The sequence below is a fragment of the Miniopterus schreibersii genome (assembly GCF_964146895.1).
Source record: "Miniopterus schreibersii genome assembly, chromosome: 18".
In the NCBI taxonomy this organism is placed as follows: Eukaryota; Metazoa; Chordata; class Mammalia; order Chiroptera; family Miniopteridae; genus Miniopterus; species Miniopterus schreibersii.
The window spans coordinates 29,044,119-29,065,488 of NC_138121.1; the positions used below are offsets into that span (position 1 = coordinate 29,044,119).

General features: G+C 56.0%; 1 protein-coding gene across 4 annotated transcripts in view; it reads right to left on the minus strand.

Moving 5' to 3' along the window:
- Positions 1 to 755: 755 nt before the first annotated feature.
- Positions 756 to 21,370, minus strand: part of CBFA2T3 (CBFA2/RUNX1 partner transcriptional co-repressor 3) — a 57,591-nt gene continuing 36,976 nt past the window's right edge. For 2 of the 4 annotated variants that reach the window (XM_081119267.1, XM_081119265.1), the window contains exons 3-12: positions 20,407 to 20,484; positions 16,953 to 17,194; positions 16,715 to 16,804; positions 11,879 to 12,060; positions 11,000 to 11,220; positions 7,173 to 7,258; positions 6,465 to 6,663; positions 5,561 to 5,629; positions 3,931 to 4,121; positions 756 to 2,711 (exon numbers count right to left, since the gene is read on the minus strand). In XM_081119267.1, the coding sequence (XP_080975393.1) occupies positions 2,421 to 2,711; positions 3,931 to 4,121; positions 5,561 to 5,629; positions 6,465 to 6,663; positions 7,173 to 7,258; positions 11,000 to 11,220; positions 11,879 to 12,060; positions 16,715 to 16,804; positions 16,953 to 17,194; positions 20,407 to 20,484 (1,649 nt within the window). In that variant the 3' untranslated portion in view covers positions 756 to 2,420. Of the gene's footprint in view, positions 2,712 to 3,930; positions 4,122 to 5,560; positions 5,630 to 6,464; positions 6,664 to 7,172; positions 7,259 to 10,999; positions 11,221 to 11,878; positions 12,061 to 16,714; positions 16,805 to 16,952; positions 17,195 to 19,253; positions 19,406 to 20,406; positions 20,485 to 21,370 lie in introns of those variants that run through there. The other 2 variants (XM_081119266.1, XM_081119268.1) reach the window with 2 other exon arrangements.

Here is a 21,370-nt window from a genome sequence, read left to right on the forward strand (position 1 = left end):
AACAGAGTCCAAAGCGCCCACCTCCAAGGGGGAGCAAACCCATTTCGCTGCACATCCAAAACCGCTGTTTTAATAGGTTCAATATTTGCAAGAGAGAGAAAGACACAAGGCTGGAAACATGACAGGTGGGCCTCTGCTGCCTCAAAAGCCCAAATCCCAAACTGGTCCTTGCTTTTCTGAAATCCACAAAAGCAAACCTCTGAGAGCGTGACAGACCCACTTACCAGGCAACAGAGATGGTGGCTGGAATGGGGAACTTTCTGGAGAATAAAATAGATCTATCTTGGAATTAGGTCTATTTCAGAATTACGTTTTCACTGGCAGATGTGGTTCAGGATGGTACCTGGTCTGTGGCAACCAGATGAAATCCATCTTTTCAATACTCAAAGAATGAATTCTTACGACTCCGAAAAAAATAACAGTAATCAAACAAACCCATTGCTCCCCGTAGGACCACAGTTCAGATTTCTTTGAAAATCGATTTCCTACACTTGACATACTTCTGCAGTTTCTCTTAATTTTTTTTTTTTATTTGGCAAACATCTCTTCTTTATTATCATCATGAATATCATTATTTGGACCTCTGCAAGGACTATATACATTCACATTAACGTACACTATTGACTTCTTGCCTCTTGGTTGGGGCCCCCCAGGAACCCCGGTTTCAGTAGCTGGTCACTCTCCGTATTGCACTCCAGTCCTGGGAACTTCTTACAGCGACGCAAGAATATGCCAGATCATGGACCACGCTGCTGTTTGTTCTCCATTGAGTACAGGTGAGAATTTCCTTACTCCTTTATTTCCTCCTTGAGGTTGCTTGGGGGAGTTGAGTGGGGGAGGGAGGAGAGAGCTAGAGTGAGGGGACACCCCCCCGATGATCAGCTGGACAGAAACGTGAGGTTACGCACAGCTGACTAAGTCTCCAGAAGGTGTGGCGAGGGCGGACGATTATTGTTTGTAGTTTTTTTTGTGTTTTTTTTTTGTTTTCTCTTTTTCTGCAAAAGTGTGAAGAAAGAAGAGTAGGTTCAGGGGACACTGGGGGAGGGTGGCGGTGGGGCAGAGACGAGTTGGGTGGGGCGGCACTGAGGAGGGGAGAAGAGGTAGAGGAGGAAAGACGGAGACGCAGTCGGTATAGGCGCAGTTGCTGTCTCCCCGTGCTTTGAAAATCAACCCGAAAGATTGTCACAGTTTTGTTTCAGAATTATGCTCTCTCTGGGAAGGACACGTTAGCACTTTTTTTCACAAGTGGAAGAAATGAAATGTGATGAAAATTCACAGAGGGCGTGAGGACAGATGGAGGTCTCTTCCCCTGCGCACGTGGAGCGCGTGGCTAGGGTGCCCTGTGCGCACACGCAGACACTCTCACGCGCGGCGGGTGGGGTGCCGGTGGCTTCGAGACCCACCGCCCGGTGCCCAGCAAAGGCGCTGCCGTCTAGTCAAAAAGAAACAAAAGTCGCTTCTTGTTGGGCAAAACCCTCCAAACCCCAATATCCCAAAATCTAAAAACAGAATCAAAAGAAAAGACCAACATCTGAACAAACCCAAGAGTGGAGTAAAACAGTGAAAAAAATACTTTGGCAGTGACAAATTTTGGATTTTGACTTCTCGTGTTTGCTTTTTGGATTTCCTTTGGAGCAGAGGTGTGTGCGGCATCCTTGGCTGGCTAGCTGGCAAGGTAGTTTACAGGTATGCTTCCTTTACTTTTTTTAAAAAAACTTTTTGGATTTCTACTTAAAGCCAAAGAGTTTGACATTAAAGGAAAAAAAAAAAAAATCTGAAACCAAAAATGCTTCTTGGGTCAGAAACTGAAGTCTTTCTTACTGTCTTCACCGAATGGGCCACATACCCCTGGGGTAGTTTCGGTGATGCAGAGGCTCAGATCTCTGGCAATAAAATAACAGTTTTCTTTTTCCCTTTTTAATCAGGAAGGGGAAAACCCCCACAGTTTTCTTTGTCCATTTCTGAGTGGCTCTTTTGCCATAAAAATCCCCCAAAATTCTTCACTGAAAATATAAGCCACCAAACAATTTTTTTCATTAAAGAGAAAGTGTGTGAAAGCCATAAAGACAGAAAAAAGAGGGAGGGAGAGAGAGGGGGAGAGAGGAGGAGAGAGAGAGAGAAAAGGAAGGAAGGGCAGTGGACAAGCTGGTGGTGCTCCAGCCGGTGTCCGCTCTGTTGTCTAAAGCTTGGTGGGAGGTTCTGAGGATGCTTGAAGAGGTTGTCGCGTGAGATCGTCAGGTAGCTGAGGAAGTTGCGTTGAATGCAGTTTTTGTTGGTTCTGTGTTTTCTTTTGGAGAGAAGCAGTAGCAGCAGTGACTCCAATGGTCGGGCTCCCAGGGCCGGGCCAAGTGTCCGGCAGCTGGGGCTGGGCGGGGTTGGTGGGCGCTTGTCCGTGGGCCGAGCGGCGGGTCTGGGAGGGGTCAGCGGGGTGCGGCATCCAGCGGGCCAGGGGAGCCGGGGCGAGAGGGCCCCGTGGAGCCAGCTTCGCTGGGGCTGGCAGCACCCGTGGGCAGGCAGGGGCCCAGGCTGGTGGTGGCGTCCGGCTGTCCTGGCACCGGGTCGGCCACCACGGCTGAGGGCCCCTGCAGGCTCTGGCCGCACACGTGGTGGTGCTTCTCCCAGTCCTTGTGCTGGCAGAAGGAGCCGCAGTAACGGGCTGCGTTGCAGCCGCTGCAGGTCTCGCTGGCCTTGCGCCCACAGTTCCAGCAGCTCTGGATTGGGTGGAGGAGATGGTCAGTGTGGGCCAGGGCTGGGGCAAATCCCCGAAGTACCCAGCCCTGCTGCAGGATGGGGGAAAACACCCTCTGAACAAACTGGCTTAGACCCAGCCAGGGTGTCAAGGGAGATAGAAAGATCCCAAAGTGCTACAGCTTGTGGTGCCTGGTGGTGACACGGCCCTTTGGCCGGGACATTTTGGGGAAATGGGCTAGCGCTACTGCATTGTATGACTTTAGCCCACCCCACATAGGTTCATGCTGGGCATACAGCACCACAGTGTCCTCATGAAGGCAGGGAGCCATAGCCCCTTCCCTCTCTTCCAGGAAGCCCTCCTGCCCCACCAGGTCTCTGGTACAGAATGTAGGGTCCCTGGAAGAACAAAGACTGCCATGCTCCAATGTGGGGTGCACGGCAGGCCTGCCTCGGCCCCATCCTTCCCCTACCGTTGGGCTTCTGCTCTCTTTCTGTGGAACAAACGTAACCCAGTTAGCCATGTGAATAGAAGGTGGGCAGGGACACTGGTGAAGGCCCCAGACTGTGGGATAGGAAAGTGAAACCTGCCCTGGAGAAGGGCCCAGGTGCCCATTTAACCTCCAAAGACTCTTGGACCCCAATACCGCCTGCTGTCCTTGGCTCACTCTGCTCGGCCACATTGGTTTCCTGCAGTCCTCACTCTGCCAGACGTGCCTGGTCCCCACCTGGCCTCTGTCCCTGCTGCCCCCTCCTGGGATGACACTGTTCCCTGATTTCGGCATGTTGGCTCACTTCCTCCAGGACTGCTCAGACATCACTGCTAGGGAGCCCTTCCTGATACCCCACCCTCCTTCCTACACAGGTCCACAGCCTGAACTGCACCAGGCTTCACGACCAAACACCAGCATGAAAATAATCTCAAGCCCTTTCTGTGGGTACATGTGTGCCAGGAGCTGAGGAGGGCTTCAGATGCCACGTGGGGTCTTTATGTGCTCCTCTTGCCTCCTGCTTTCACAGCTTAGAGACAGCATGAGCTTTGGCGTCCGCAAGCCCAGCTGCAAACAGATGCCCTGCCACTTCCTTGGCAAGCTATCTCCCCTCTGGAGCCCTCAGTTTCCATCTGTACAATGGGGACACCCACAGGACCCACCTCACCAGGCCTGAGAGCTCACGGGGATACTAAGGAGGCAGAGCAGCACTGGACCTGGACTTGGGGTGGGGTGTGGGGTGGGCACCTACCTCACTGGAGTCCTCCTGCTGGTTGACGACAGTGAGGGCATCCTCCGAGGCCTGCCGCCTGGCCTCGGCCAGGGCCCGCTCCATCTTGGCGCGCTCTGTGCTGATGAGCTCGTGGGCCTTCCGCTCGGCGTCTGACACAGCTTTCTGCAGCTCAGACATCGCCTGTCGCTTCACCTCATTCACTGCCTCCTCTGCAAAGGACATGTGGCTACGGTCACATGGGCCGGCCTAGCCAGGTCTCCCGGGCCTCCCGCCCATAACCCTGGGGGCTGGGCTTGTGCACAAAGGATCACATGCATCGCCGCAGGGGTGTGCAAGCATCGTCACAGGGCAAATCTCCAAGCTTATCCTCTCCTGCAGTGCTCTCAAACTCTAGCGTGCAGTGGCAGATTCGATGCAGTAGGCCTGGGGAGAGCCCTAGAATCTGCACTTCTAACAAGTTCCAAGTGATGCTGTTGCTGGTCTCGCCACCCACTTTGAGAATCACAGCTGTACTGTTCTGCCCCACAGACAGTCTGCCTTCCCCTGTGGCTCGTCTGGATGCAGTTCATGGAATGCCCAGTCCAGGGCTCTGCATTGTTATTTCTCCCAAACGCCCTCTGCTGTCTCCCCCACGCTTGCCACTTTTGCCTGTTCACGTCTGAGGATTCAGCGCACCCTGCCCTCCGACACTGGGAACAATACGAACCCCACCCCCCACTAAGCCACCCCCATGGACCTTAAGGCCTGCCTCAGTTTACCTGGCTGTGCTGTTCTTGCGGCATGGTGTGTAAGGAGGCTAGGGTGGGGTTTAAGGGGCAGAGATGGCCCTCGAGCCTTCCATCTGAGTGTCTGCACGCTATGGCTACCTGCCCCCATGGCACAGCCCAAGCTCCACATGGTTGTTACCAAGGGTCCCACGAGGCCCCACTGTGGGCCAGATGGAGGTGAAGGGGACAGCCAAGGGAAATGAGGACCCCCGTCTTCCTGTCCAGGCCTGCCACCTGCCTGGATCTAAGCAGCTGCTGCCTGTTGGGCCCCTCAGCCTCCAAATCTGAGCTGGGACTCTCCACTCTCTCCTTTCGAGACCCTGAGATTGCCTCCCTCTAAATCACACTTCACATAGAATCTACCCACAAATCAAAACATATCTGGGATCCTACCTCTTCTCTGCACCGCCACCAACCCTGAGTGCCCACCTCTCTCTCTGGCTGCCCACGGGCTCCAGCTCCTGCCAAGCCCCTCCATGATGCAAAGAATGTCCCCCACAGCACTGCCCTGTTGCCATGCTCAACACTACGCCCAGAAGGTCACGCGAATTCCAGCTCATATGAGAATTCCAGGCACATAAGAGAAAGTGCCTTTCTCATATGTGCGCATGTCTGTACACACTCATGTGCATGTTGGGACTGAGGCCCTGCCTGTTTTACTGAGCATGGTGTTGTTCCCTGGGAGGTGATGGGTGGCAATTGTCCTACCCTGGATACTAAGTGCACTGTGATCCCTCCATAAGCCCCATCTGTGAAGGCCTGTGAACTTTGCCCTAAGCTGGGGGCCCAGTTGAGACCAGACAGAAGCTCCTTGCAGACAGAGAGGGCAAGAGGGTCTAGGTCTGTGGCCCCCAGCTTCCACCCCCACCGTCCCCACTCACCAGCCTTCCTCCAGATCTCCTCTGGCATGTAGCTGGAAAGGGTCCTAGGCATGAACTCCCGGTGTACATCTGAAACACAGGGGCCAGTGTCACGCACAGGAGGGGGCCACAAGGCCACGGTGTGCGTGTGTTCTTTTTTCTTATTTTTATTAAATATGTTTTTATTGTTTTCAGAGAGAGGAAGGGAGGGAGAGAGATAGAAACATCAATAATGACAGAATCATTGATCGGCTGCCTCCTGCATAGCCCCTACTGGGGATCAAGCCCGCCACCCCGGGCATGTGCCCAGACTGGGAATCGAACTGAGCTCTCCTGGATCATAGGTTGATGCTAAACCACTGAGCCACACCGGCCAGTGTGTGTTCTTGGCAGGGGTCCCGAGGTAACCATGGGTGGAAGTGCTGTATCAGTTGCTGGGCTGGGAGCAGGGCAGCATTATAGACGGGAATGCTCTGGGCTGATGGACCTTACGTTCAACGGGGAGCTGGGCCCATCCTGAGCTTCTCTTGGTTCCCATGGTCATCATCCCGGGGATGAGTAGAGACCCATAGGCCCCCGGAACTCTGTCTGGGCTTCCTAGTGGGCCCAGGGCTCTACATTGTTATTTCCCCCCAAAGCCCTCTGTTATCTCACCCACACTTGCTACCTCTGCCCACTCACAGTGTGTTGAGGTCACTGGAGCTGTGAGTCTGGGCTTCCTAGTGGCTCAGGCAGTGTCTGTGCAGAGCAAGGAAGGCACCTCTTTTTCAAGTGAAACTGTTGTGAGTGGTATTATACTGCAGAATCTGTATGCGGGCTCTGCTGCCGTGGTCCTGGGAACCCCCTTCATGCACCCTGCAGAGCCCCCCCACCCGCGCTGCTCTCTGCATCACTCCCTCTGTCCCCTCCCAGCCCCAGCACACACCCAGCTGAGACCCCTCGGTTCCTGTTGAGCTGCTGAGGGGCCGGGCGGCAGTGGTCGAGGGGCCCTTCTTGGTGTCCTCAGCGTCGCTGTAGCGCCGAACCCAGTGGTTGAGCTCCTCTCGGTCAGCCTCCTGGCACCGGCGCAGCACGGTGAGTGACCGCCGTGTCTTCTCGGCCATGTCCATGATGCAGTTCAGGAGCTGCGGGCAGGTGGTCGGGTGGCCTAAGCATGCAGGGCCCGCTGTCCACAAGGTTTGGCCACGGGAGGCTTAAGGCAGGGGGCTTCGCATGGGGCCCTCCTCGAAAACCTCAGGTGTGATCTGCTCCAAGGAGCAGATGTGGCCAGCACCACTCTGGGGACCACACCTTCTGCTTAGGTTTTCCCCTAAAAGGAAGTAGTGGGGAGGGTGAACCTGGAAATGGTGTTGAAGGGGTCTGACTGCCCACACCAAGTGATCTTCTGGGAGACTCTCTTTAGGGGCAGAGAAGGAAAGGTTCTGGGGTTGACCGGATGTGGAGGGTAGGCTGAGATGGCTACTCCCAATACCCCCATGCTCCCAGGCCCTGCTCTTCCCAAGGCCCTGCCCTGTGCCCCCCAGGTGGGCATAGAGCAAAGGGGAGCCCACCTGAGCCCTGTCCCTGCAGCCCCACAGATTGGGTAGAGCCCCTGGAGTAGCTGTGGCACCTGTGCCCTGGCCTGGACACTCACATTGTTGAGGTGCTTCCACTCCTCAGCCCACTCGCGCTCTGTGAGCCTGTGGTCGATCACTTCCTCTGGCCGTGACCCATGGACCACTGCAAGGGGAGAGTAGACGCTTAGGCCCCATCCCATGCTCCCAGGCCCCACCCTACACTCCCCAAGCTCCACCCCCTGCTTCCTAGGCCCCTCCATGGGCTGTGCCCGCCTGGGTAAGGTGGAAAGGGTAAAGTAGAGGACCCTAGGCACTGACCTTCTGCCCACTGCCCTGAGGGGATCAGGAACAGGCCTGGCCTCTAGTCAATGCTTGAAAGTAAAAGACCCATGTCCCCATCTCTTGCTCTGGCTTTGGTCACCCTTCCCTTCCCTTCCCTTCCTACTTCCAGATCCCACTGTTCTCATTCTTTCTGCCCTCTGCTGCCAACCAAGGCTGCCTCAGACCTCACTTCTGGGGCCTCACCACTGCTCAGAAGCACTCAGGTCCTCTGTGTGTTGACTGCCTGGCTCCAGCCCAAGCTTTACCACTTCCTCTCAGTCAACTGGACTCCTATGCATCCGTCAAAGCCCAGGTTACAGGCCCTTCTTCCTCAGCAGCCCTAGGACCTCAGAATTCCTTAAGCCTCATGTATCTCTGGTTGTTTGGTAATTGTATGTGCTTCTTTGTTTATCCTCAGTCCCTGCTACCCCCATCTCAATAGGCGGTGACAGTCCACAAGGCAGGGCTGGCATATCCCATTCTCTATGTTCCCTGGGCTGAGCTGTTGCTCAGCAAGCGCTCCAGCCTAACTGCTGGGTCTCAAGTGAACCGGTAACAACTGTGGACTCCTAGAAGACAGGGGGGTGAGGAAGCCAGTAGTCCTGATGATCATTCCCCATGGGACGTAGGACCCTCATGTTGCCTCTCCAGGCCTCAGTTTCCCTATCCCGCCTATCTCCGGGGTGTGTGAGAAGATTTTCAGGAGGTGCATTGGTGGGGAGAGCCCGGGTATAAGCAGCTCTGCGCCAAGTGCTTTACACCTTTCATCCTGCATTGACCTCTGCTGTCATCTGCAATTTACAGATGAGAGAACTGAGGCTGCTTAAGGGGATGTGTCACCCAAGGTCCCCCAAGGTCAGCCTGAGTAGAGCTGTGCCTTCAGCCAGTGGCTGGTATGGCTCCAGGGACCTAAACAATGGGGTACACTTCCCCCAGTCAGAAACAAAACCATTGTGAGCTGTGCAATGAGCCTGGACCAGTGCAGCAGCATCTGACTCTCCCCACCATGGCTCCTCTTATAGTTTCTGACCTACCAAGTGCTCTCACCCCCACTGTTTTGGATGCCCCTGCCTGTGTTGGGTGATGCAGTACCCATGAATGCTTTTGGGCTGAGGTCTCTCTGATTAGGCCTTCTTCAGCTCCTAAGGGTCTTCTGGCCCCATAAACTCAAAATACCTCCCCAAATTGCAGAAAGGGTGGGAAGTGGCAGCCACAATCTGCTGTCCACAGCCCTGTCCTGTTGCCCGAGGAGCCAGGGCCTTCGCCAACGCCCCAACCAAAATAGTGGCTGAGATCTGCCCGACAGCTGGCGTCTATTTTTGCATTAGCAGAAGCGGGTGGGAATAGCACCTGCCTGACCCGGCCACAGGGAGCCAGACGCTGTCACCTGCTGCCTGGGCAGGGGCCCTGGAAGCTTCCGCAGGGTGGGGGTGAGGAGACGGCCTTGTATGGAGTGAGGCCTCTGCTGACCCTGCCTCTGGGCCCTACATTGGTGCTCTGGGCCTCTGTCTCAGGGGCTGCTGTTGTTGACTGTCCCCCAATACAACGGGGGCCCCTGAGGTAGGGCCTGGTCCTGTTCATCTCTGTCCCCTGTGGATGGTCAGTGGTCAGACAGACATGGCTAGAAGACTTTGAGCATGCCAATTACGCTCTCTGGGCCTTAGTCTCCTCATCCATGATAGGGATGTGCTAACATATCACACACATTTCAGGACATATCATGGCCCACTCTAAGAACTGAGTAAAGGCTACACTGCAAGCAAGAGGTGAGCACTCCACCCCAGACTTGTCGCCGCTGTTATCAATAAGAGCTGGGCCACACGGCCCCCACTCTGCACTGGGTTAACTCCCTCAGTTCTTACATGACCAAGAGGGGTGAGATTCCTGTTAGAGCCAGCCAACAGAGGAGGAAACTGAGGCACAGAGGTCATGTGACTTGCTCAAGGGCGAACTACGGGGACTCATCGGAGCTCAGAGGAAAAGGCAGTCCTGAGCCCTTGCTCTCACCGTGAAACCCCTGCTCTCTTATGAATCTGGTGTGTTAGTGTTCATTTTCATCCCGCTCCACTCATGGTCAGTGAGGCTCAGTGGGAGTTCTCGAGTCTTAGGGGGTGTCCTTTTTCCCTCAGGGCACCTGGCCATGCCTGGGGAAATGCCTTGGAGGCAGGGGCTCCTGTGACTTGGGGAGCCTCACATGCTAGAACTGCCCATATATGGGTTCTTTCGGGCTGTCCTGTGCATCCCACCTGTGATAATGTGACTTATAGGAAATAAATATTTGGTCATTCAGAGGAACAAAATATCTCTCTCGTACATGGTCTTCATCCAGGGCCCCTGGCTCACAGTTCCCAAAACCTATCGAATTTCCTAAGTGTGCAGGGTGATACAGGTGTCTTTTGTTAATGGTAATGAGGTGACTTTGGAACAGGATGGGGGCTGGTTGCTCAGAGAACCAACCATGTGAGTCGAGGTTTGAACTTTTAGTATACCCGTGACCTCGAGGGCGGGGAGAGGGGCTTGGAGGTTGAATCGATTGCTAATGGCCAATGATTTAATCAGTCATGCTAGGTAATGAAGCCTCCATAAGACCTCAGAAGAAGGTTTGGAGAGCTTCTGGGTTGATGAACATGGAGATTTGGAGTGATGTACTAGGAGAGGGCATGGAATCTCCTCACCCTTTCCTCACGCCCTACCCTATACATCTCTTCCATCTGGCTGTCCCTGCGTTATAGCCCGTTATAACAAACAGGTAATACAGCAGTAAATGTTTCTCTGAGTTCTGAGTCACTCTAGTAAATTAATTGAACCCAAGGTGGGGGTTGTGGGGAACTCTGATTTATAGTTGGTCAGTCAGAAGCATAGGTGACAACCTGGACTTGTGACTGGCATCTGAAGGGAGGGGGCAGTCTTGTAGAACTGAACCCTTAACTCATGGGACCTAATGCTATCTCCCTGTAGAGAGTGTCAGAACCAAGTAGGAGACTATGTTGGTGTCCAAGGATTGCTTGGTGTTGTGTGTGAGGCACCCCCCCCCCGTGGAAATTGGGTCCAGGATCCCAATTTCTTGCCCTCCCTCTGCCCCAGTGGATGGTCAGTGGTCAGGCAGATCTGGTGGGCTCCCTTTTCTTGTCTCTATAAGGAGTTGAACATACCCGTACAGGGGCCAAGGGCAACTGAAGGGTATATGCCCAGCAGATGGCCAGAGCCCCTCAAATTGAGTCTGTACCTGCCTCAGTCCAGCCAGGACCCCAGGCCAGGCACACCCACAATCATGCCCCCTGGGAGGGAAGGGGCCTCTTGGGCCCTGAGGGTGAGAATGTTGAGCTGCCCCCTAGATGCCGGTCCAGGAAAGATGGCTCTCCCTCAGAGGCTTCCCAGCATAGCCAGTCAGGATGGGGATCCCCTCTGGGCCCTGGGGCCAGTTCCCTGCTCAGATCCTTTCTCTACACCCATTTCCTCTGTGTCTTTACTGGACAGACACGTGCACACAGTAGCTCTTGAATGCTCCCCCCCCCCCAGGTGCACGTGTGCTCCTACTCGCATGCACACATGTGACATCCCCTGCCCCCAGAATACTGCTCACTGAGTTGCCGATGGCGCTCCCGAAGCTCCCGGGGGTCAGGGTGGCGGTAGGAGTCACGGGAGTGGTGGGCCAAGGCCATGTCCTCAAGGCGGTAGTGTGGCGGCGTGGGGTGGGGCAGCCCATTACTGGGGCTGTAGCGCTGGGCGGGGCTCAGGGTGCATGGCCGTTTGCTGAGGGGGTCAGGGTGCAGCGGGTCGCGGTCTGATCCATTCTCTTTGGTCCTGGCCCAGAGAGTGGGCAGGTGGTCAGTGGTCATAGTACCAGGAGCCGTGGATAGAGGTCCAAGCAGAAGGGGTGAGAGGAAGAGAGAGGTGGTGGGCAGAGAGAACAAGAACAAAGAGGAGACAGAGAGAGATTAGACCAGTCCACTGGGGGCCCAGCCTTGATTCCCGCCCCTGGTGTGCAGGTTCTGGGGCCAAGTGGTCACAAAGCCCAAATCTCTGTCAAGAGAATGAAGAGAGGGAGACTCCCTCTCCTGGCAGCAGGACAAGCACCCATCTCTCTGACCCAGCAGTGATGGCCAGCCCATGTGCCTGGGCACCTCAGGTCCTGGACACTTGGAGTCCACATCTAGCACGAAGGGAATTGCCACAGAATTCCCTCCACACAGACTCACTCCATTCCTGCTATCCCCTCGTCCTCCCAGGGGGACATATGAGTCATCACCACAGCCTGACAGGGCAGCCTCTCCGACATGCAGCCGGTGCAGAGGCCTCGCAGGTAAGGCTGAACTTTACCATCTTGTTCACTCACTGTGGGCAATAGCATTGACCCAGATTCTCTTAGCACTGGAACTAGGGTGCCCTGTGCTGTGGTACCAGAACCAATTCTGGTCCCTCCACTATCTCTCTCCCCAGCCACAAAAAGCCCCCGAGGTACCTGTCAGGTGTCCTCCTCTTGCCGTTCTCATTGACTTCCAGCAGGAGCTCCGAGGAGTCAATGGGGGAAGAGGCGTTGGCATCCAGCAGGAGCTGCTCGTGCTGGGCCAGGTACTGGGCAGGGGTCTGCTTTGCCAGGCGGGCGCAGTGCAGGAGTTCCCGCTGCAGCAAGGGAAGGTTTGCCTATTTGGGGAAGAAGGGGGGGGGGAGGATTGGACTCACTGATGATGAGGCACAAGGGCACAGCCTTGCTCTGATACTAGGCAGGGAGGCTGACAGCCAGCCTTACTGTGAGACTTTGGGCAAGTTGCATGACCTCTCTCAGTATCAAGTTCCTCCACTACAACCTGGGTATGAAGGCAGGAAGGAAGCCCAGGCAGGAGTGTCTCCCCGCTGGAGCACACAGTGACTTGGGCTGCAGTGGGACCTGAGCCCAGATCCTGGTCTCCCAGGCTGGGGCTTTTCCACCGAGCTCCCTCCCATGGTGGCATCTGGAGAAGGGGAGGAGGGGATCATGATGATGGTCCCTTGCCTGCACCCTGTGGAAGCAGGCACCAGATTACCCACTGTGTGGAGAAGGAAACTAGGGCTCCAAGAGAGGGCGTGGGCAGCCCTGCACACAGCTAACTATAGATGAAGGAGCTGGGAGTAGGACTCCAGTGTGTCTGCTCTAGACCCCATATGTGCTGATGGGAAGCCCCTGCATAGCCTTGAATGAAGCTTGGCATCTGGGCTACACACATTAGTGTGCCAGTACCACTCTGAGCAGCCACGCATGTTAATGCCCGTGGTTGTACCATCCATAGTCCTTACCACCACTGGGGATGGGCATTGTGACTGGTTCCACATTTATGGGTAAGGGCACAGGAGGTAGAATGATACATGGGGGGAGGGCCACAGAATTCAAATGCAGATCCTGCCTGTAGCAACCATGCGTAAGGGCTGTGCCCTCCTGACTGTGCCCCTGCCGTGGCTCTGTGGCCTCCCAGAATGCCCTGCCAGTGGCAAGCGGGCTCCTCATGTGCCTTCCCAGAGCCATTGTGGCGGGTGGGGGTGGGGGTGGGCGGCAGGCTGGAAGGAGGCCCAGCAGCAGGCCACTTGGGAGAGCCAGAGTTCTAAGTATTTGTAAATAATTACAATTCCCCAACTTTCTCATGGCGTTTCAAAGCTGCCACACAGCCCTCTCCTGCCTCTGCCTCCCCAGAACCCATTAGCGCACCCGGGCCCAATCAAGCAGCCGATGCAGTTTTGTCAAGCAGCGCCGGCTGCCAGGCCTGTTTTTCTATTTGGATAGCTGAACGGGGGCCAGCCGGCCATCTGTCGAACATGTTAGGAGCATGAGCTGGGAAAGGAGGTCCCGGGAGGTCTGAAGACGCCAAACATCCTCCTCTCCCTCGCTGGCCCCTCCTCTCCTGAGCAGCCTCCCTTTGGCTGGACCAGCAGGGCGGGACTGCACAGGCACCGGCTGGTCGCTGTTGGGGTGGTAGAAACATCTGGATTCTTGACCGGCTGGGGCCAGCTGGGAGCCGGAGCCACGGGTGGAGGCTGGCTGGGCGGGGCAGCCTCTTCCAGCTTCTGGAAAGCCCCACCACTCAGCCACACACAGCAACAAGCTCAGGAAATGGCGCAGGGGACCCAGGGTCCTTGGCTGGGGGTAACAGGGACCCCAGCCCAGAAGAAATGGACAGAGGCTGTGGAGAGCCCTGTCTCCCTTATTCCCCCAGGCAGCAGTCCCCATTGTGTCCCCAAAGGCCCAGGTGCCAGGGAGGCCTCACCACTTTGATGCTGGACAAACTAAACTGATGGCAAAAGCTCTGTGGACCTCAACTTCATTGTCTGAATGAAGGTTCTGACACTGCAGAAAAGCCTGGAACTACCCTCTTCACAGATGGGACCTCTGGTCAGAGGGAAATCAGTGTTTGCAGGAACAACCACAATAACAGTGTTAGTTGAGCTGAAATCTCCCACTCTCCAAGGGTTTATGATGTTTCTGCTGCTTCGCCAAGTACCTCATCTAATACCCACACAGACTGCATGACTGTGGCCAGCCCACCCTGCTCTGTTGTGTGACCTTGGGCAAGTCATTTAATTCCTTTAACTGATGCCTCATCTGCAACTGGAGCTGTGAAAAACACCTGCTCCTGCCATCCTGGATATGATGGGCTCCTGGGCTTCATATAAATTAACACCCATTCCAACCCCTGAGAGCTGGGCTGTTGCATCCCCAGGGATTGGGGAGAGGACTGAGGCCGGAGTCTTTCAGAAGCCCATAGTTGGAGTTGGGGTTTGAGCCAGGTGGCTGCCTGAGCTGTACTCTTAGCCACAGATCCTGCCTCTCTGCAGTACGACAGCTCCAAGGGCCCCGCTGTGAGGGTACATCACTGTTGCTCATATAGTGGGCCTGGTGCACCATCGTGCCAGCGAAGGTCACAGAGGAGGTGGCACAGTGGGCTGGGCAGGGGGCCCTTCTGCTGGAATCCCCCACAATGCTCTTCATTCTAAAGCAGCCAGAGCTCCTACAACAAGGAGGGTAGTAGGGGCTGCTCCCAGGAAAGACCATGGGGCCGGGCCGGGGCCTTGTCAACAAGCCCTGGAAACAGAACTGGCTGCACCCCAGGAGCTGCATGTCAGTGAGAGGAACGGACTCTGTGTCCTTGACAGTCCTGTCGACCCAGGGCCCTGGGTGCGATCCCAGGCCCCAGGAGCTGCAGGCAGGCCCCTCACCCTATGAAAAGAGCAATCTATGCACAAAAGCCCTAATAGCACGTGAGAACCGCTGTGCGCAGAGGGGAAACTGAGGCAGGGAGATACCTCAGCAGGCAGTGCTAGGCTGGGCATGTCCTGTCCTGCGCCTCACTGGGGTGGGTCTGGGAGGATGCTGGGGTACAAGGCACAGTGGGCAGTGGGCAAGGCCTGGCTGGGGCGAGCAGGGGACGCGGATGTTGGCTCTACCCCTGCTCCTCAGATAAACAAGGGCAGCTGACGCGGGCGGGCTGGACATCTGCTGTAAATATTTGATCCGACAGAATAAGCAGGCGCACTGTGTCTCCAAAGATGGGGAGCGGTGGAGTCAGCAGTAAGTTGAAAGGAGGAGAGAGAAGGGAAGGGCTCCTAATGAATTGCAAATGACTGCCAGATGGGCCCAAACCCTGCTCCATGCCAGCAGCCTCTTTGTCGCCAACTCAGGAGTGTGAGCACAGTGGGGTGTGGGCGGAAGGGCAGGAAGGAGGGAGGGAGGGAGTAGATGTGGGGGCACAATGTGGGGTCCCCTTGGCAAGGGACTGCAGGGAACAAGGTACTGGTCTGGGGCATACCCTGTGAAGGCAGGGGGTGTTTAGAGTCTGATGGATCCAGGTTCCAGCCTTGGCTCCATCTCTCCACCAGCGGGGGAGACCTCAGGGCCTCAGTTTCCCCACCTGTTAATCAGGAACTGTGCCTGTACCACCCCTCCTCACAGGGCTGCTAGGGGTCAGCAGGGGCAGTGTCAAAAGAGCTCTGCAAAGCATGCCTTGTCTGCGGAACATTTTAAAATTCCCAGATGATGAAAGTCAATTTTTCATGTGCATTGCTTCATGCAATCTTCCCAACAGCCTGAAAATGATTCCCATTTTACAGTTGCAGAAACTGAGGCATGGAGGGGTGAACCAGCCTGGCACAGGCCAACAGGGGCTCAGTTGCAGGGGCTGGGCTCAAACCTGGGAGCATCTTGTCTAGTCTGGTCCTCAAGACCCCCTGGAAGGCAGCCCCAGCAAGGCCTGACCTTGCAGTGAGCAGGGTCTGCTCTGGAAGCATCTCAGAGGCCTGGGAAACTGCCCCAGGGAGAGGCCAGCAACACTCAGTTTGGGCATCTCCCAAGTGAGCGCCAGGGAACCCTGACCTCAGGACGTGCACAGCAGCAAAGGGTCATGGGTCAAATACATTTGGGAATTGTTTCATCTTGGCCCTTCTGGGAGGTAGGCAACTGCCCTCACTTTGGGGAGTGAAAACCCTGAGAAGTATCATAGTGAAAATTCTGTTCTAACATGGTCTAGACCTGTGCTTGTCCTTGTTAAAATGCACGTTCTGATTCAGTGGGTCTGGGCTGAGCCCAGGAACCTGCATTGCTCATAAGGCCCTCGTGCTGCTGCCACCAGACACCAGCTATTCCTGCTGAGAGGCCTAGTCGGCTGTTTATCTCCCATATTTGACCACATGACCTTTTTTTTTTTATATCTGACAGCATTCATTTATCCACCTTTCCACCAACACAACCACCCACCATCTGTCCATCCACCCACCTGTCCCTCCATCTGTCCACTGTCCCTTTCCTCTTCACTCTGTTCCAGCTACATTGTCCCTCAAGCACAGCAGGCACACCCCTTTTCAGGGCCTCTGCACATGCTTGGAAGGCTCTGTGCCCTGCTATCCACTAGGATCCCTCCCTCCCTTCCACAGCCCTCATCCTTTGCCCCCTCCTTGTGTCACTCATCACAGAATTTATAGCTATTGCTGGTTGGCTGTCTCCCCTCCCACCAGGCCATTGGCTCTAGAAGGGACTATGTCAGCTTTGCTCACAGCGATATCCCTAAGCTTCACACAGTACCTGGAACATAGTAGGTGCTCAAAAAATAGCTGTCCAGGAGACAAGTGCCTTTGGCCAATAATAACAAGACTGATTGGGGAGCTCTGTCTTAGAGCACTGGGTTTGGTGGCTGACTAATCCGGTCTGGCAACTGGTCAGAGCTGTTCCCCTGGGGTACTGGATGGGCAGAGCTTAATGCCTGGTCAAACGTGACAGGGAATGAACCTGGGGCTCCTGGGGGAGGCCTTGGCACGAGGGAGCAGGGTTTGCTGTTACCTTCAGGAAAGGGATGACAAATGGGCGCAGTGGAAAGTTGGTGGCCTCCTGGAGCTTGGAATGAAACTCCTCAATGGTCAGTGTAGAGTTCTGAGGGGAGAAAACCACCACGTATTAGCCCAAGCCCCGTCCACCCAGCCCGGGGAGGTCAGGAGGCCCAAGGGCTGGGCACGGCGCAGTGTCACCCCTTCCCCCTCAGCAAACACATGTCCCCTGCAGCCATGCTGCCCGGACTCACCACAAGCCCCAGCACCAGCGTGCGGACGCGCTCCCCGATCTCTGGGGAAATGTCGCTGCCGAACTGCTGCAGGGTGGTGAGGAAGCGCTTGAGTTTGCTGAGCTGCCGCGCCCCGCAGGCTGGGGGCAGGTGTTGCGTGGACAGCGAGGCTGTGGACGAGGTGGCCGGGCCATTGCTGAAGCCATTGGGCGTGGATGGGGTGCCGTTGATGGCCGTCGGCGAGTGGCTGCTGCCGTTCATTACTGTGGGGGGAGATGGGGTGTGAGGAGCACAGCACAGAGCTGGAGTCCCTGACTAGAGTCACAGGGGTGCCATGGGAGCACCGACACCCTTTACAGACGTGCAAACTGGGGCCTGGAAAGGTGCAGCCTTGCCCCAGGTTCTCAGTGGGTGACAGCTGCTTGGTGAGACCCTCCACAGCCCAGGCGGAATGCCAGGCGCATGGCTGCCTCCCAGCCAGGCTGCTCAGTGTTTATTGCGAATGGACAGAGGGGCTTCTCCACTATTTGGGGTCTGCTGGCCCACTTCTACTCTCCTCAGGAGGGGCCACTCCTCCACCCTGAGAGGCTGGTGACCTCTCCTCCACCATGACAACCCTGAGAGGTGCCCACTCCCAAACAGGTGCCGTTGCCCACACAAGGGCCCCAGGGCCTGTGCTGAGGGGCTTGGGTGGGGCAGCGGTACCCAGACACCCTGGGATAAATGGAGCTGGGTCCTGGTGGCGGAGCCCCCGGGCTGGCTGCTGTCTGGTGCTGCTGCACAGGCAGATGTGTGTCCACATGGGCTCCAGGCTATAAGTGAAGGACAAGCAAGCTCCCTAAGGGACCTACCATGAACCCTAGGAGCAGTTCTGTTAGTTACCCAGGCCCCGGGGATATCGTCCAGGGCATCCCAGGGCTGGCAGAGGCCAGGGGTGCGTGCTGAGAAATGGTTCAAGGGCAGGACCTCCTCCCTCAGCCTTGGGTGGCAGAGACTTCACACTGGAGGCTAGGGAGCCCTCTGTGCCCAACCACCTGCATCTCAGTCCCCTAGTCTCAAAAACCTTAGTGGTGACCAACAGGGTCTCCAGAGAGGTCAGAGGTCGCAGGCCCCCAGGGCCCTTGGTAACAGTGGAGAGGGGTCAGGGGTAGAGATGGGGGTGGGGTGAGGAAGCAGGACGCCTCTGGGAGGCCTGAGGCTCAACCGCTAAACCTGGAGACCACTCACACCGTGTGTCCTCGGCTGCCGCACCGGCATCTGCTCCAGGCGGCTCACTCACGTTTTACACTCAGCCCCTTGTACACTCATCTGCCTGCTCCTCACTGTGCACCTGTGGGCACTGCTGGCACGGGAGCTGGGAATGGGCATCCTGCCTGAGGCCCCATACCACCTGCACTAGCCTAGATGTGGGTGAGACTTGGGTCCTGGCCTCGGTTTCTTCACATGCAAATGGCCCTTGGCCCGAACCAGAGGTTGTAGCTTCTCCACTCCACAGGTGCCTGGCCTCTCTGCTCCAGGCTTCCGTGGCTTATAGAACCAAAGCTGTCCTTCCACCACTAGAAGGAGCTGGAAACGCTTGACCTTGATTGCTTTTACATGTGGGCGATCACTCATCAATAACTGGCCCCCACTTAGCAGAAGTTTGGAAACTGCTGACTGAAGGCCAGGGTCAACACAAAAGCAGAGGTGGGCGGATGCGTGCAGGAATGGTAGCCCAATGCCCGGCTCCTGGGCCTGAGACCTTCTCTGCATGGCTTTCCCTCCCCAGCGATGAAGACACCATGCAAGTTGAAACCTGTCTGCCTCCCTGGTCTGGATGGTCGTAGAAGCACCTTCTAGGTCCTAGAAGTGACATACCGGCTCTGGAATAGTCCTGCAGGAGAGGTGTGCCTTCCTCGGGCCGTCCCTCCCGTGCTCACATGAAGAGTGAACTCCAGACATAGGACAGGAAGAGACCCTGTCCTTTGCCCTGTCCGAGGCATCCTCCAGAGGACCCTTGGACAGACCAGAAGACCCCGCTGCTGTGCTAATTTTCTGTCTCACCAGCGAGCTCCAGCCAACCCCACGGCAGACCCTGACACATACACCCTGGTCAAGACTGATGACAGCCACTGGCGGTCACTCCAGCCAGGCCAGGAGATGGCCCACTGCCACAGGAGACCTCTCCACAGTGGGGGGCTCATTCCATGTGGCAGAGTTGGGCTATCACCTGGGGTCTGGACCTTCCAGAGGCTTCTAAGATGTATGATTATCCATGCTGCCTGGGTCCCCACCCACGGCCCCTGGCCCAGCCTGGGCCTGGCCTCCCTGCAGCTCCCTTACCAGCCTGCCCTCGGTGCCTGGGTCCTCCCGGAGGCCTGCTTGCCCTCGCTGGCCCGTGCTCCCTCCCTGGGGCTGCCGGGCAGTCTCAGCAGCTTGCTAAAGAGACGCCGAAAATAACCCCCGGCCACAAGTGCTTTCATTCCACAACAGGTGTGTTACTAAGTTAGACCGCACACGTGTCCCCGGCTGAGGTTTGGGGGCACACACTAGCACCCCCGCAGCTCCCCAGCCCTGGGCCTGGGCGGGGGTCATGCTGGGATGATGAACCAACAAACAGCCTCCCTGCCAGCCCCTCTCCCTGCTGCAGGGGCAGCTCTGGGACTGGGAATCACATAGTCCTGAGAGCCCTGCAGCCCAGTGGATGGCTGGACATGAGAGCAAGGCCAGGCATCACAGAATAATGGCAACCAGGACCATGCATCGCAGGACATAAATAATGCACAACCATTATGTCACCTCCTCTTGGAGCCTGGAACTACTCGGCAGCCACGCCTGGGTCTGTGCAGCCCAACTGACTTGTAGTGGGTGCCTGTCCTGACACTGGCTGACAAATACTCTGAGCATCGCTCCATGAAAACTTCCTGTTATGGACATCGGCTGTGGCCTGAGCACTTTGATGGAAATGTCCACTTGTGACCAATGTCCACTGAGCACCCAGTGTGTGCCAGGCTTCACGTGGATTCCACCAGCAGCATCTGATGACTTCTAGGTGGGGAAACTGAGGCACAGATGGTGGTACTTGCCCAAGGTCACCCCACTGGAAAGAAGAGGAGCTGGGATTCGACCCAGACTGGGGTCTGCCCTTGAGATGCTGAGCTACAGACTTGCATTGACATTCTACCCTCTCACAACTCTGGGATCTGCCATATTCACCATTCTGTGGATTGGGAAAAAAGGAACACAGAGAGGGTGTCCACCTGCCTAACGTCACACAGCTCGTGAGGAGCAGGGCTAGGGTATGACTGTGGGTCTGAGGACTCCGACTGCTCTGTTCTCCTGGGCCTGCCCCTTGGACCTCTCTCTCAGACCTCACTAACATGCAGATGCAATAGTGAACTGTGTAAGCAAGTGGGGTCATCGTCAAGGCCTCCCAGGGCAGAGGGTGCAGGTGAGGACCTCCCGGGAGGCCTGTGGTTTTTGTTATTTTACTTACAAAGACAGACCATAGACCATTTTAAGCAGCCATGAAAACGGCCATGGGGCAGAGACATCGCAGGCCCGTCCTCTCGATCTGTAAGCAAAATAAGAAAAACACTCTGTGAGGAAAGGGGCCGTGGGCAGGTGGCTCTGCCCTGCTGGGTGTCTGCAATTGGCCCCTCCCCTCTCTGCTTCATGACAGCAGTTTTGGGGATTGGGACTGTCACCACCTTAGGCCAGTCATTCCCTTCTTCAGGTTTTAATTTTCTCTGTAAAATGATGGGGCTTGATCGTGGGATCTCTTAGGGACGTTTCTGGTGGGACTTTCCAGGGGCCTACGAGAATTTTGGGATCTCCATCTGCATGGATGGGACACCTGGTTCTTAAAAATTCTCTTCCTGGAAGGTGCCTGGTGACCCCACTCAACACCATCCTCAAGGAACCTGGAGCATGAGTGGACTTGTAAATCGGGGCGTGGGGTCTCCATTGATAGACAACTCAATGACGGTTCCAAAACGAAGCCCAGGACCAAACTGCCATGAAAGGAGGAAGCACCAAATAGGAAAGGACATTTGATTTGTTTGAGCTGGAGTTAGTGAGCGGAAGCCACAAGGAGACAGGCTGTACTGCTGTAATCAGAGAGTGAGCCCCATCACAGGGGGTAATCAAGGGCAGGATGGGGTGTTAGCCCTTTGAGGGTCCTCCCAGCTGCAGAGTAGCTCTTTACATTCCTTCCCAGAGTTCTCTTAGCCCTTGCCCACCTCTCTGGCCACACCACAGCTTCAGCTCCAAAATGAATTTGTGCCCAGGGTGGTAACTGAGCAAGAAAACCACAGCCCTCAAGCCCTGGTTCAAGGTCAGCCTCTGGTCAGCTTGGCTCACAGGCTCGTCCCGGGGAAGCTGGGGAGGCTCTTGGCAGGAATCCACAGCTGAGCACAGAGGCTCTGTCCATTCAGGCTGCCACCAGCCAGGTGCACGAA